Raw genomic sequence first — 16,218 nt, 5'->3', positions numbered from 1 at the left:
TTCAAGAAACCACCATAAAGGGAGAGAATGCAAGGCTCAAGGGCAAGATTAGCATTCTTACTTCTGGGACCCAGAGAGGACTAGCGAACTCTTGCATTTGGTTCCACCACAGTCCTGCTGGTAACCTGAAGGGCCTCACAAAGGACTGCTTGGCACCCCAGGGTAGGCCAGTGCTGGGCACATCAGTTCTAGAGCCGCCCAGCATTCCTTGCCTGGTCTACTCTGATGCTCTCCTATGGGCAGTGACATGTGGTGATGCCATAGGTTCCCTGACCCTGGCAGTCATACTGGCAAAGTAAGAATTTCCTGCAGAAATCACCAGAGGTGCTGCCTGGGGGCAGGATATCTACCTGGTCCCAACACCAGAGGCCACCTCAGACAGAATGTAGTCTGATGGCATCAGATGGTTAACTATCTCATGAAAGTGGAAAAACTTCTAAATTCCTGACATTCCTAGAAGTTAGTAATAAGTAACTTCTGACACCCATCTGAGTCAATAGTCTTAGCAAAAGGGATGCTCTCTCAGGCAAGGCCTCTGGTCCTTCTTTACCCATACCTGAACAACGTGCGGCCTCCAGCTTCACCAAAGATCACAGGTGTGTGTGGTGGTACTTGAAAATATCCATTTCCCTTCTGCACTCGGTTCTCCTGCTCCCCATTTACTAGGAAAAGATGCAGATTGTGTCATTATCCAGAGTTAGCAATGCTAGAAACACAGACTCAAAGCCTCTTACTTCCACGGGCTTCAAACACAGTAAGATTTTTAGAGTCAAAAGTCCTTTAACCCAGTCAGAATTACAAATAAAGGTCAAAAACAAAAGTTGAATTCCTGAAAATAAGAAACAATTTGTGTTGTACCTCATGAGAAATGACTATACTGCAAGATTTTAATAAAAGCAGAGATTAATGTTTGAGATTCTGTTTTGAACATAACCAGCTACTTCAGCCACAAGGAAGTCTAGGACTTCTGTTTATAAATGATCTGTATTTGTTTTTTTGGCATTTGGTAGAAAACCAACCTCAGAAAAATTTCTACAAGGAAAAACAATATGTTTAATGGTAGCCCTAGTGAATGGCAGAAGTCTCTCTTTCATGAACATGACTCTGAATAAAATTGGAAGCAATCTCACCTTCTGAAATCCTATAGCATTCTGCAACTTCTCTCATCACAAAATGCTCTAGTATGTAGCTCTCCATCCTACCAGAACATCAGGCCCGGAAGGACAGAGTCCACCATACCCATTTATCTTTATTAAGCCCCCTGCCAACTTGCTAACGGCCTCTGAACACTCAAGCTGTTCACAATGCAATTTCCAAATAATGCCAACATATCCACTGAGCAGGATGCAGGTGTCACAGGAGATTCCAAGACAGGTGGAGTGTGTAGTGACCTGAGCTCTGGAAGAGGAGGTGGGCAGGCTTTGCCCTGCCTTTAACATGACAGCTTGATCCTAAGAATGGTGTAGGGTGTTTTGGTGATTTCTTCCTTACTGCTCCACCTACAGCCTGGATCCAAGAAGTACTGTTTTTTGATTGCTTAATCCTCACAGTTTATTTGAGCCTCTGAGATAATCCTAACTAGAAATAACCTGCTCAGAGCTGCACAGTTGACAAGTGGCAGAGCTCACACCAGAACCTAGTTTTCTTGACCCTCTGTAGAAAAGATCTTCCATTAGTTTGCCTGGCTTCCAGTTCATGGTACAATTATGACAGGGAGAGAAGTGGGCCAAGTGAAGTAAAAAAAAAAAGACTCCATGATGGGTTAGTGAGCTCTCTGAAAGAGACACCTGCAGACTGGTAGTCTGGTTTTTTTTTGTTGTTGTTGTTTTGTTTTGTTTTTGGTACCAGGGATTGAACTCAGGGGCACTCGACCACTGAGCCACATCCCCAGCCCTATTTTGTATTTTATTTAGAGAGAGGGTCTCACTGAGTTGTTTAGTGTCTAGCTTTTGCGGAGGCTGGTTTTGAACTCACGATCCTTCTGTCTTGGCCTCCTGAGCTGCTGGTTGCAGACTGGTTTTGAGAGAAGATGAAGCATGTCATCACCCTGAGAAATTTAAATTGCACAAATCACTATGGATCAATCTGTAGGCCAGAATGAAGTTCATGAAAAGTGGTGCTCGCCATTGCCATTGCTGCTTATTCCTGGTGGTTGGTGAGAGGCATCAGCAGAGTCACCCTCAGGAGCTGGGACTTAGAGACTCCTCAAACAGCTGCAGTTACACGTGACATGTGAAATTCTAAGTTTGTTCTTTCTTTCCCCTTCCTTTAACCAAATTGCATACCTTCAAAATACATTCTCTTCTGCTGCCCACAAAAAGTTATTGCCATTGTCTGCGGCATACATGCCTTTTGAATGTACTTCATGACATCAATTCTTCACACATACACACTTACCTTACTGCTTCTGAATTAGAATGCTATCTGAGTCAAAATCAGGTAATCATCAGGCTAAGTACCAACATTTCACACCAATGTGAAGTAGGACTATGCAATAACAACGCTGGCTTTCTGGTATAGTTAATTCGCTATCTGGGTGGTAGATTCAGGTCACATACATTCTGAGGAATATTTGTGGAATAAGCTTGCTAAGGTGGGTAGTTTTAAGGCAAATTTCACTTGCATGCGTAGTGGGTATTACAATTTTACCTATCTTGGGCAGTCTCACTCATAAAAAGCCACACCAAACAGTGGTCTGCTCTCTTGTAATCTCAGTCTCAGCTAAGACTGGATGGACACTCCCACTTTAAGATGCAGAAGGGAAGACAATTATTTGGGCTTACCACAAATATTTATTATGTCACATTTTAGCAAATAGTTTAAGTACCTTTGGTCCTGAGTAACTCTTAATCAATTTTCTAAATATAAAAACACTAACCATGGTTTACTTCATTTTCTTCTTCATCCATTGGATTCACATGTGTTCTAGGCCAATATTCTAGGAGTGCCTGGAGTAAAAGTCCTCCCAAGTTCACTGCAAAAAAGTTAAGAGAATTAATTAGTTATAACCTAGAAATAGAAGAAATAAAAATATTCTGATGTTGAATTCTTAAACCAATACCCATGATATTTAAAATCGAGACTTAAGTATTTGTCAAACCTGTTAAAATTTTATCTTAAAATGTTTATAGCAGGCATGGTGGTGCACGCCTATAATCCCAGCAGCTCGGGAGGCTGAGACAGGAGGATCACGAGTTCAAAGCCAGTCTCAGCAATGGCGAGGTGCTTAGCAACTCAGTGAGACCTGTCTCTAAATAAAATACAAAATAGGGTTGGGGATGTGGCTCAGTGGCCGAGTGCCCCTGAGTTCAATCCCTGATAGCAAAAAAAAAAAAAAAAAAAATTTTAAAGTAATGATGACATAGGACAAATACTTTACATGGTTATTCTAAGTAGCCACTCTTCAAAAACAAATGAAAATAAGAATCACATTCTTTAAAGGGCTAATTCCATATGAAGCTGCTAAAACTGTATCTACACACATTAAGCATCTATGTCTATATTTCTACCTCTATTTCTACATACCATAACTGATAAAACATAAGGGACTCTGTACAAAGACAAATAGATAGCAAAAACAACACAGATGTACTTTCTCCTATGGAAGGAGAAAGAGAAGGAAAGGCACTTAACTCACATTTTGGATCTGACCCATCAGGGCTGCTGAAACCAGCATCTTTTGCAGAAACCCAAGCAGCAAAACAGTCACTCTCATCCAAAGTAATAGTCAGCATCTGTCAAAAGAAAAAACTGATCATCCCATTCCACTTGAATATATTCTTCAAATAAGTCTCTAAACCTTTATTTATTTGTACTAGTTGACTAAAGTGCTAAGCCATAGATTCAAGAATCAAAATGTATTTGTGCTTCAACAACACTACAATTTAGTTTACTGAGATACCAAAGGCATTTAAAATGCAATTTGTAAGTATTAATATGAAAAATTCTTTTCTCACTTTTAAAAATACAAAACTCTAAGAATAATTATGAGTTATTTAGAAATCTCCAACTGTCTCAAATTACACAAAGAGCCATAATTAACTTACCCCTGTTTTTAAGTCTACAGAGAACCAATTTGGCACATATACCATTTTAAATCTTTTCTTAATTTCATCTTCAAAATCGACTTTTCCCAGATCTTCAACTTTGCATGCCTATACATTAAAAAATAAAGTATAATAATCAATGTTAAGTGATGAATTGATTTGATTCTTACATTACTACTCAAAAATTTACAATTTTTCACATTTATATAAATGAAATAGACTCCAAAATATAATTTGAAAAGAATGCATCAGTTGTTTTTGAATCTCAAGGCAATTTCCTTTAAATAACTATCTGCTGCTATTAAAAATTTTAATTTAAAAACCCATAAAGTAGGGCTTGGGCTGTGGCTCAGTGGTGAACACTTGCCTTGCATAGGTAAGGCACTGGGTTCGATCCTCAGCACCACATAAAAATAAATAAATAAATAAATAAATAAATATTAAAAAAAAAAAAAAAAAAAAAAAAAAAAAAAAAAAAAAAAAACAACCCACAAAATAAGCCAGGTGCAGTGGCGCACACCTGTCATCTCAATTGCTTAGGAGGTTGAGGCAGAAGGATCATGAGTTCAAAGCCAGCCACAGCAAAAAGGAAAGCACTAAGCGACTCAGTGAGACCCTGTTTCTAAGTAAAATACAAAATAGGACTGAGGATGTGGCTTGGTGGTTGAGTGCCCCTGAGTTCAATCCCTGGCACAACCTCCTACTCCAAAAAAAGATCCTGAAAATATTCTTTTATCGTGGTGGGGGGAGGTAATTTAATTTTTTCTGACACTAATATAACATACCACCACTTATCTGGAAGCAATATCAAATGAAAGTAAAGAAAAGAAATCCAAAATAAGTTACTAAAAGTGCTTTAAAAGAACTTTGAAGTTACCTTCAGAAAACAGCTAACAGAGGCAGTAATTTTGAAGTTTCTCTTTCTTGACCATTACAGTCCTTCCCTATTCCTTATCTTAAATAGGTATGCTCCCCAAAGCATCCCCTTAACTTCCTCTGTTGCCAAGAGGCATTTCCAGATATAGCTCACTTCAATTCTGAACCATGTTGGAATGTTCCCTTTATCTCTGCCACTCAGCAACAACTTGTGTTTTTTTTTGCTGAGGGTCCCACTTCATCAATCATCTTCTCAGAGGGAGACTGTACTTACTCTCCGCATTCCACTACTCCCCAGGGCCACACGGAGACCCTTACTTCACCATCGTCATGTAAAACACTACTATTTATCTGATTCCTATGACATTTAGTTGTAGTCAACTGAATAACTTTCCCTTGCTTCCTCTAGCACCACCATGGCCAGTCTCATTCACTGGAGACTCGAGCCCTGGCTTGCTGTTCTCCAGTCCATCTCAAGTTCTTGCCTTCATCTTGGCAATATCAACATGTACATGGATAGTGCATATGACATGTTGGCCTCTCAATTCCCTGATCATATTGCCATTATAAATCCACAGTCGCCAACCTTAACTGGATCCTTATTACTACCTGGGATTTTTGTTCTGTTTCCAAAGTCAGTTCTCCATATAAGTTTGTCAAATCTCTACTATCACCCTATCTCAGACCTTTCCACTTCCCCCACATCTCTAAGCCCAAATGCCTCTAACTTCTTCTCAAAAAAAGAAGAATCTTGACAGAATTGCCTTTACTTTCTGGTACCATTCTTGTTGGTGCAAAGAAAACTATGTCCATTCTGGGTGTGCTCTGATTTTCTTCACCTCTTGTTTCTTGGGACCTTATGTGTCCACCGGCTTCTCCCCATGAGTAGTGAAACATGCATTAATTGTTCCATCTTAAAAATTCCCAAACACCAAAAACCCTAAACAAACAAAACATTCTCTTGGCCCTCTTATTCCTAATCCTCTAGCTATTGCCTCTTCTTGTATCCCCATTCCCTGCAAACTCAAATTTCTTCGAAGATTATTTCTCTTCAGATTCCCCTTTCTTTATCTACCAATTATTACTGAACCCATTCCATCTGGCTTGTGCCTGTAAGACTTCCCCAAGACTATCCCTTTTATTGGTTAAATTAACATGCATGTTAGTGTCTTTATCTTAAATGAACTCTCAGCTGGCTGATGCAACTTGTGGTTACAAGTTCCTTTCTGAAATATTCCATGTTCTCAAGCTGCTACTGGGTCTTCTTATCCCCTTTCATCACACATCTCTGTGCTTCCTTTTTCCAACATTCCTGACAAGAGTGATAACTGAATTATTCTCTAATCAGTCTAGTCATAGCTCTTGGAAACTCCTGCATTTCCTATGACAGCAATTGCAATCTACAAGCTGCTAACTGCTGAACTGTTAATCCAGCTCAGTTCTTTAACCTACACATTAGATTGTACAGCTGTCTGCCCACCAGACACTTCCACCCAGCTCTCATACACTCAAATCCACCCTCTTTCTCAGCATGTCACTCTCTCTCCTCAATCCATTTTCCATCTTATATTCCCAATATCACTTCCACTCACTCACCAAACTGTTCAATCCGACTCATCCTGCTTCCCTGCTTCCCCCTTTCCTCCAAACTGCCTCATTCTTTGCATCCCCCTTATTTCCACCCCAGTCTAGACAAATACCACCTTTCACCTGTATTTGTGCAACAGTCTCCTAAAGTAGTATATGCAAGGCACCGTAATAAATAAAAAAATTCCTGAACATCCCCTTGACATCACCAAGAAATAGGTAACCTCCACATTTTAGGAATGGAGACCTAGGTTTAGAGAAGTTCAGCATATTCTATAGATCGCTTGGCTAGTAGCTGGCAGAGTCAAGAGTAGAAGGCAGCTCTATTGTTCCTAAACACTCTTAACTTCCCTTCACTGTTTAATGTCATGCTTATTACATCCCATCATTTGACATCAAAACTCCTAGGTGTAGTATCTGGACGTAGGAAACTATAAGGCACATAGAAATGCCACCATGGTGCATGCTAGCTCAGGTACCCATCTAAGTAGAACTTTCTCCTACTCACATAGCAAGACCCTACTTAGGCATCAGCTAACAAGACCAAGAGTTGGTAATAGACCCATAGGCAGAAAATGGATGGGTCCTCTCAAAGAGCAGCTTGTCTGATCAGATTCTCTTAGGTGTTTGGAAAACAATTAGGTGCTGGGCAGCATGAGGCAATGTCCAGCCATAAGACAGAACTCAGGCCATGTGGACTAACAAAGAGAGGAATAAAAAATTCTGCTGATGAGTTTCTTAGGGAAGCCTTGGATCCTCCTAATCACCATGGGACCCCTTTGAAATAAAGATACAACTCTATCTTTCTGAAAAGCATCTATCTACCATAGAGAAAACCAGATCAGACCTTTAGTGCCTGCCTCAATTAAACTTTCCAGTCAAGTAACTAAGGCCTCTTGTTCAGAAGGCATTTCACCCAGCAACTGTTTCGTAATGAACTCCCACATAGCTGCCCTACAGGAAGGAAAAGCAATGATCAGGCCAAAAATTCTATTCTATTCAGAGGCAAGTTACTTTTTCCCACAGAGAAACCTGCTTATCTTATTCTTTAGATCATGAAATTAACTTGACTGAATCTCTCATTCATCCTATTGACAAAGAGCTTAACCAAAACATTAGGTCTTTTCAATTCTTCCTTTACAATATACACAAAACCTGTCTCCCCTTAGATTGTAAAATCATATGCTTAAGACAACCATCTTCTGGCTGACAGTTTCCTATTACATATACAACTACTACTCTGAACTTGATATTTTCTTGCTCTAAAATTATCTAGATTCTTTAGGGAGTACCAGAGAAAGGTCAACTCCAGGACCTGCAACTTAAGACTCTTTGGGAAATGACTTAAGTGTCACATTTTATCCTTATACCTCCACCACTCCCTTATAAACAAAACTGTTTATCTTGATCTAAATAAAGCATGTGCCTCCCCTAACCAATACCTCTGTTATTCCCTCCACTTCTTGAAATTCCCTACCTCCATATGCCATCTTCAGGACATCTTTAAGCCCTTGTTCAAATGCTTTCCCCACCATGATGCTCTGCTGACTTATCCAGCTGTAACTGCCTTGTTCATAGGCTATTGAATAATCTGTTTATTCTTTAAGGTTTTCACATTTCATTTCTTTAGTCCCTCCTACCCTTTTCCATCATTTATGGCCCTCAAACATAATTGTTTACCCACACTATTCACTCAATCCAGGAAATATCTGTTGAACAAATATACCAAGAACCCTAAGAAGGGACACTTGGCAGAATTTTCAAAGGAAATCAATTTCAATCTGTCTACCAATTCTTCAGTGCTGTTTAGAATGTGGGTGAACAGCTTAATGCACTTCAACTATCCCAAAGGCTGAGGACAATGTGACCCAGGATTGCAACTGCCACCCACAATAATGGTTATAAATCTAAAGAAAGAGTCAAACTTACTTTGTGCACCCCAGTGGGTGTTAACCTGAGGTTATTTTGTATCCTTCTTCCTCCTTCTCCCCAAACATCTCTCCAAACATTTGGTAATATCTGGAGATAAGTTTGGCTGTCACAACTTGAATGGGGTAGAAATACTGGCATTTAGTGGGCAGAGGCTAGGGATACTGCTAAACCTTCTGCAGTTCACATGACAGCTTTCTCTCACACCAAGGAACTGTCCAGCCAAAAAAATCAACAGTGTAAACAATGAAAAACTTCAAATGTGTTCATTTTTAGGTAGACAGCATGGATACTAATACACTAATCAGAGAAAATGGTTCTTTTCAAACAATTTAGGTGCTTAAAAAGATAAACTATCACCTTATCTAATACATATTAAGAATCCACTCCTAAATAATTTTATCTTAATTATCATGTATGTAAAAGGAAATATAAAGGGGGAACATGAAACAACAAGCTATATTTAATCCAAAAAAGATACGTACCTTCAATACATCCCAATATGCCACATTATTATTGGTATCTTTGGTTAATATATGTCTCTTATCATTAAGAATGTGGCACTGAATAATACTTGCACCCCCTAAAGGGGAAAAAAAAAACACAATTAGTGAGACAATCCTTTCATAATTAAATTCACACTATGGCAGTAATTATTAATTGGCATATAATAGAAACATTAACCGTATGAGCTATCAAAAGGAGAAGTCAAGTCCGAAGATTATATAATATACCCAAGGTACTTAAGGTCAATCAATTACTTATGTTTCATTATTTGAATTTATAAACAAAGAAAAAATTGTCTGATTTAATAACAGAATATAGATTAAAGAGCTCTTCACTTCATGGGGCTATTTACTACCACTGTAGAATTTTGAGAGCCAACAGTTTTATTCACAAGTAAAGTTCAAATAATGAGAGGTCATCTCTGAATTGGTCCCCATCTCCCTCTCTCTTTCACTTCCTGCAGGGATACCCTACTCTAAAGGCAGAAGCTCAAACATCTAGAAACAAAAGAGAAATGTGTTGCCTAGGATTCTAATCCCAAGCTCTAACACATTAAACATATTCTGCTTTTTGCCACAACCAGATGAAGTATGTAGAATTTGAGGGCTACATATGTCTTTTCTGACTTGTGCCAAAAGAACACATTAAACCCTATACACTTTTCAGAGAGGCTTCTGTTTTACCCGAGCTATTCTGCTGCTGGACCTAAAAATTAACTCAAGAATAGTGCTGCCATAAACATGGGCATTCAGGTTATCTCTCTGGTATGCTGTAGATGTACACATACACACACATACAATGGAATATCATTCAGTCATAAAGAATGAAATTCTATTATTTGCAGCAAAATTAATGGAACTGGAGGACATTAGGGTAAATGAAGTAATTCAGACACAGGTACAAGTATTTCATGTTCTCTCTTACATATGGAAGTTTAAAAAACAAAAAAAAAGGTGACCCCAAATATAAAATAGTGATTATTAGAGGCTGGGAAGGGGCAAATGATAGTGGATAAAGGGAAGCTGGATTTGATTAGTGCTTGCTGTATTCATGTATTACCACACTAAGCCCCATTAATATGTACTATTAATACATGTTAATAAAATTCAAAACACCCATTTTTAGTCACTAAGTAGCATTTTTAAAAATAACTCAAAAATAAACCCATACATTAATAGTCTTTTGTGTTCATCAAAATTAAATTTATAGAAAGATCATTACCTTTGTTCTTGTCAATCTTTTAGTAACTATCATTAACTTCAATAAAAAGTATGATACCTTTCAGTTTCCTACTCACCTTTAATAACCTGGTCAGGCTGTGTACAAAGGGGAGTTATAGGATTTGTACAGTCGTTGTCATAATCTCCCGAGGCTCTAAAATTATGAATTCCCTTCAATGTCTAAAGGAACAAAATTTGTTGTTTAATCATTTTCTGTTTTACATGCTTTGCCAGTCTAAGAAAAATAAATCTAAAAAACAAGCAAATTAGAAAATTTCAACAACTAGAACAGCTACCAAAAAATATTTAGTCACAGTACCATCATTAAAAAATAAATATTAAAGAGGGAATATCATCTTATCGGAGAAAAAACTAGGCATGAAAGCAGGAATACTCTTCCAGGCAAAATTATGTTGATCACAAATTGGTACAAGGAAAGTTAGACAAGATAAATAAAAATTTTTATAAGTATTCTGAAAGGGAATTTGACCTGAATATAAACAGGAATAAACACAAACAACCTTTCCTTTGTAATCTCCAAATAGTCTGGTATGTAAGAAAACTTAAATCTTCTTTAAGATTTCAAATTAACAGTACTTTAGATGACTTCTATCCCTGTTATTCTATTTTTATACCTGTTCTTCATGCTAAGAAGAAAAAAGGACATATATGTGAAAGCACAATTTTATGCTTTCTCTTAAGATGTAGAAAGATAAGAATCTTGATGAGGATCTGCCTTGCTGGTACCTGGATGGCCTATTTTCCAATGCAGCTTTATGAGGCTGGAAGCTGGCTTTATCAGGCAACAGAGCCTGTTCTAAGCACATCAGACATTTATGCTGGCTCATGACAAGGGTATCATGGTTTTGATTAGACTACTAACTTTAGAATGACCCTCAGGATCACACCTACATTCATAGGGGCTTTCAGGTTTTTGCCGCTACTCAGAGACATACTAAAAGTCAGGTTCATATTAAGCACTTGCTACTGGTATCTGGAAGGTCCATGTTAATAAACCAAATATTTGCAAACCTTTGCTAGGAATTCAGTGGCTCACTTACCCATTTATTTACTGTAGACTTAGTTGTTGCAACCCAGATTGCAGGAGGGGGATCAGCTGATCTATCAAGCTCCATCTGAAAACAAGGCACAAAAATATTGCTTCAAGGAAAGTCGACTGTCATGAACTGCCAGGCTCAGCTAACACATTATTAAATATCAACTCATTTGTTCTAACAATTGGAAGTTCACTACATAAGGGACATATTAAAAGCTCAGATGACCAGAATAAGGAGTCTCTTTGCTAAAAGAATTCATAGTCCTATAAAAGTGTAGTAGGAGGAACTTCTCAGGAAAACAGCGGCTGAAAGATTTTTTTTTTTAGGTTTATTTCTAAGTATTTTATTCTTTTGGCACAATTATAAATGGATTTGTTTTCAGAATTTCCTTTTCAGATTGTTCACTGTTACCGTATAGATGCTCAACTGATTTTTATGCATTGATTTTTTTTCCTGGGGGTGGTGGTGGGTAACAGGGATTGAACTCAGGGGCATTTGACTACTGAGCCACATCCCCAGCCCTATTTTGTATTTTTTTATTGAGAGACAGGGTCTCACTTAGTTGCTTAGTGCCTTGCTATTGCTGAGGCTGACTTTGAACTTGTGATCCTCCTGTCTCAGGTCCCAAGCCACTGGGATTACAGGCATGCTCCACCATGCCCAGCTTATGCATTGATTTTATATCCTGTGACTTTGCTCCACTTATTAGTCCTAATGATTTTTTCTTTTTGTTCTGGTGATAGAATCTTTAGGGTTTTCAACATATTAGATGCTATCATCTATGAAGAGAGATAATTTTACTTCTCCCTTTCTAATATAGATGCCTATCATCTCTTTTTTTTCAATTTATTTATTTTGGTTATACATGACAGTATAATATATTCTGAAAAATTATACATATATAGAATATAACTTATTCTAATTAGGAATGAAAGTTTTAAGTGTGGTTAATTTGAGGGACCTAAATGGATATAGTCGAAAGAACGAAGCTGTTTTATAATTTTGTTTTTGCTACTCTAATTTTTACGTTCTTCCTTTTTTTTTTTTTTTTTTTTTGTGGTACTGGTACTGGGGTTTGAACCCAGGGTCTTGTGCATACAAGGTAAGCACGCTACCGATTGAGCTTTATCCCCAGCCCTTATGCTCTTTCTTAATAACAAGGAAATATATTTCTTTTTTCTTTGAAAATGTAATTAAAAAAAAAAACAACACAGTAAGAACACAGCAAAAGTCAAGAGTACCCTCACTTAAGAACGGAACATCAGGAATAGATTACCATATATACTTCTGTATTTTTAAAATGCTGCACACATATAAATAACCTTATATGCATGTATGTATATTACATAAGTGCAATCACTTTACATTTATCCACTATTCTTCCAATACTAGAAAGTACAGGTCGGGAGCTGTGGAAACAGGGCTGGTAGCCAGGAATCCATCTTAGTTAAAAGAAATGCTCTTTAAAATATATGGTTATGTTTGTCCCAAATTCTTTTAGTCTCTTCTTCATGGTCAAGAGATTCTGGCAGAGTATTTCTCTTCCAGGCTTGTCTCTATCCATCAATCTGCTGCCTGTCCACATGCTATGTATTGTTACCAGTTCAGACTCAACTCTTTGCTTCTATAAAGGATTATTGGTCCATTACAGTTACCATCTACTTTGGTCCCCTTTTGCTCATATCACAGATCCTGATTATCAGAACTGCTCTGTGGAGTACGAAGAAGCTTGCTCTCTCTTCTTCTTCAGGAATACTTTGTCTACCTCCTTACTCCTAAGACTGTGGACACATTTCCCAGACCTCCCCTATTTTATTGTCTGTTCACAGTAACCTTAACTGCTCACACTCCACCTAAGGACAGGTCAGACAGTCAGAACAGTCAGGAAGTAAGAGATAACCACACTAGAATTCACCAGTAGGAGGAATGTGCATCACTGACAAACCTAAGAAGTCACAGGTGACTTATAAAACTGTTCCAGCACTAACATGCCACCCGCCCAGGAATCTATACGACACTCTTCCATCCAAACAAGCGCCTACTCTTCTTTGCCCTGTCAAGTTCTACCTATGATAAAAGATCTTTTGTTCAATCCCACAGTTGATTCATGTTTTAACACAGACTTTGGTATACTTGGCTGATAAGTTCAACAACCTTAATTGTAAAACTATAATATATGACATACCTTGAGTACTGGTGCTTTTTCTTCACAAATTAGCACTCGAATATCAGGGTTTCTTAAGTCAGTACAATAAATCTTCCTGTCCCTTCCTCCAGAATATACATGTGTGAAGGCATCATTGACCTGCAGAGCCCAAACACCTTCATCATGGACTCGGTATGTTGCTATACATCTCTGTTGGCCAAGAGACCAAAGACGAATTGTTCCATCAGAACTACCAGAGAGGCACTGCAAACAAATAAAAAAAAGGTGAGACCTAACTAAGAAGCTCTTGCTTTCCTGTACCTTGTGTACGGTTTTCTACTGACCCTACATAGTCAAGTGCACATATTTAGTAACTTGCATTTCTCTCCGATAAAGGCTTCTGACAGGCATCTACTAGTCTGAAATGACCAAAGGCCAACAGTGCATGATCAAGGAAGGGATACTTTCAGCAAAACTGCCTTTGTTCTCTCTACCTGGCTATCTGTTGATTACCTGTAAATCCTACAGGTGAGTCCTGTTCTGAAGCTCTATTACTAAGGGAGGAAGATGGTTTTTGTTTGTTTGTTTTGAGATAAGGTTTTGCTAAGTTGCCCAGGCTGGACTTGAACTTGCCAAACCCCTGCCCCAGTCTCCCAAATAGCAGGGGTTTTAGGTGTACAACACCACATCCAGCAGGGAGATGGATTTTAAAAACAGCTGAAGATAAATGGCAGTGGTCTGAGCAGCATCAGTCTCCCTGGCAACTTGTTAAAAATGTAAATTCTTTATTTTGACATAATTATATAAAAGCATGCAATATAATTTGTTCTAATTCAGTCCTCAGTACATTCCTCTTCTCTCCCTTTCTCCCACCATGTCTGTTCCCTTCCCTCTACCCTACTGATCTTTCTGCTATTTACTTATAGTTATTATTTTTTAAATTAGGGTCTTGTGGATGGTGATAATAGTGAGATTCGCTGTGAAATACTCATGTATGTACATAGGGAAGTTAGGTCAGATTCATCCCATTGTCTTTCCCTAACCCATACCTCCTCCCTTTCCTTCATTCCACTTTATCTACTTCACTAATATATAAAAAGAACAATAAAAAAGGGGTGCAGCTGGGATTGTGGCTCAGAGGTGGAGTGCTTCCCTAGCATGTGTGAGGCACTGGGTTCAACCCTCAGCACCACATAAAAATAAAGATATTGTGTCCACCTATAACTAAAAAATAAATATTTTAAAAAAAGAAGAAAAAAGATTGAACAGATCTCTTAAAGAGTTCTGTACAATCTTTTAAGTTCCTTCTCTAGCCTTGAGCTTTGAATGAAAAAAAAAAAAAAAAGTAAATTCTTGAGTCCCATACAGACCTAATGAGGAGCAGTAGGGTTTAACAGATTATACAGGTAATTCCAATGTACCCTAAGCTTGACAAACACTGCATTAGGCCAGCATGCCTTTTGGAGTCCTGGAGCCAAATCTTTTTCCTTCTCTCATGGCTCCAGATTCTTAACATCCAGTAGAAGCAAAATCTAGTTCCAGGCTTAGCACTCACTCTCTGTGACCTTGGACACTTTCTACATGAGCCTCAAGTGAATTAACATTAGTAATTCTAACAATTTCTGAAAGTTCAGAAGAGTCAATGACATAGAGGTTGGTAGCACACAAATTAGGGCCAAGCACACTGTGAGTCTAACAGAAACAGGCAGAATTAGCCACCTCACATTCACATTCAGCATGCTTAGTGTTCTGGACCAGTTACCGTGGAGACTTGCAAAGAGGATAAAAACTTCATTTCCTTGGGAAAAAGAATGGCCCTAAGGACCAAGCAACTCCTGTTGCTGGAGTATGAAATTAAGTAAGAAAAGAACTTCAAAGAAAAGATAATTAGGGCCTTCATGATTTAGAAGGTGCTTGAATAGATGAGGTTTTAGGGAATGTTAAAGATTTACTGGCCTGCCTTGTAACTTTAGCACTCTGGGCAAGCTTAATTAAATGAATATACTAGGAGAATCCACAAATTGCTAAGGAGTATCAGAGTTCTCTCCTACTTCAACTACTTTACAAGGGAACTGAGAAACTAACCAACAACCTGTCAGGGGAAAGTTTATGAGCAGACCTTCAACCTGTGTGTGGGAGAATTGTGGCATTCTGTGGGATGGGAGCCAAAGAGGGGCTCCCCATTCCAGGAGGAGGTGCTGCTCTGAGGCAGCAATGCAATCAGTAAAGCTTTGATCCCTCAGACCTTCGATCCTAGACTACACATCTGCACAAAGTAAAGTCTAACAACTCAAAGAGGCAAAGAAAGACAAATGAGATGGCTTAAAGTCCTGGTGCCTCAGCAATTTGCAACAGAAAAGTGATACGGTCCAAACCCTGAGTGTGCAACTGGAAGCAGAAGAGAAAACACAAGAGTTCTATCAATCCTGGTAGAAAACACAAAATAATTTCTGATGGTCATAAGTATTCTTTTTTTTTTTTTTTTTTTTTTTAAGAGAGAGAGAGAGAGAATTTTTAATATTTATTTTTAGTTCTCGGCGGACACAACATCTTTGTTGGTATGTGGTGCTGAGGATCGAACCTGGGCCGCACGCATGCCAGGCGAGCGCGCTACCGCTGAGCCACATCCCCAGCCCCTGATGGTCATAAGTATTCTAAGACAAAAAAGAGAAGGCTCCCTGAGAGCAACCACTTTTTCTTCTTTTTTATTGGGGGCAGGGTGGGGAGTACTGGAGATTGAACCTATGGATGCTTGACCACTGAGATGCATCTCCAGCACTTTTTATTTTATTTTGAGATAGGGTCTCATTGGGTTGCCCTGGCAGGTCTTGAACTTGCAATCCTCCTAC

The 16,218-nt window shown here is 38.5% G+C and overlaps 1 protein-coding gene across 6 annotated transcripts in view; it reads right to left on the bottom strand.

The window, feature by feature from the left end:
* Wdr48 (WD repeat domain 48) overlaps positions 1-16,218 on the bottom strand; it is a 43,824-nt gene that overhangs the window by 6,909 nt on the left and 20,697 nt on the right. For 4 of the 6 annotated variants that reach the window (XM_026401601.2, XM_026401600.2, XM_026401599.2 and 1 more), the window contains 9 exons: positions 13,409-13,633; positions 11,227-11,301; positions 10,243-10,345; positions 8,924-9,021; positions 8,439-8,528; positions 4,047-4,154; positions 3,638-3,734; positions 2,879-2,974; positions 557-662 (listed from right to left, as the gene is read on the bottom strand). In XM_026401601.2, coding sequence (XP_026257386.2) covers positions 557-662; positions 2,879-2,974; positions 3,638-3,734; positions 4,047-4,154; positions 8,439-8,528; positions 8,924-9,021; positions 10,243-10,345; positions 11,227-11,301; positions 13,409-13,633 — 998 coding nt within the window. The remainder of the gene's footprint in view (positions 1-556; positions 663-2,878; positions 2,975-3,637; positions 3,735-4,046; positions 4,155-8,438; positions 8,529-8,923; positions 9,022-10,242; positions 10,346-11,226; positions 11,302-13,408; positions 13,634-16,218) is intronic. The other 2 variants (XM_026401602.2, XM_026401605.2) reach the window with 1 other exon arrangement.

This window comes from Urocitellus parryii, chromosome 3 (genome assembly GCF_045843805.1).
Source record: "Urocitellus parryii isolate mUroPar1 chromosome 3, mUroPar1.hap1, whole genome shotgun sequence".
Taxonomy (NCBI): Eukaryota; Metazoa; Chordata; class Mammalia; order Rodentia; family Sciuridae; genus Urocitellus; species Urocitellus parryii.
The sequence above is the reverse complement of the archived record's forward strand: the minus strand, read 5'-3'. Positions and strand labels throughout refer to the sequence as shown.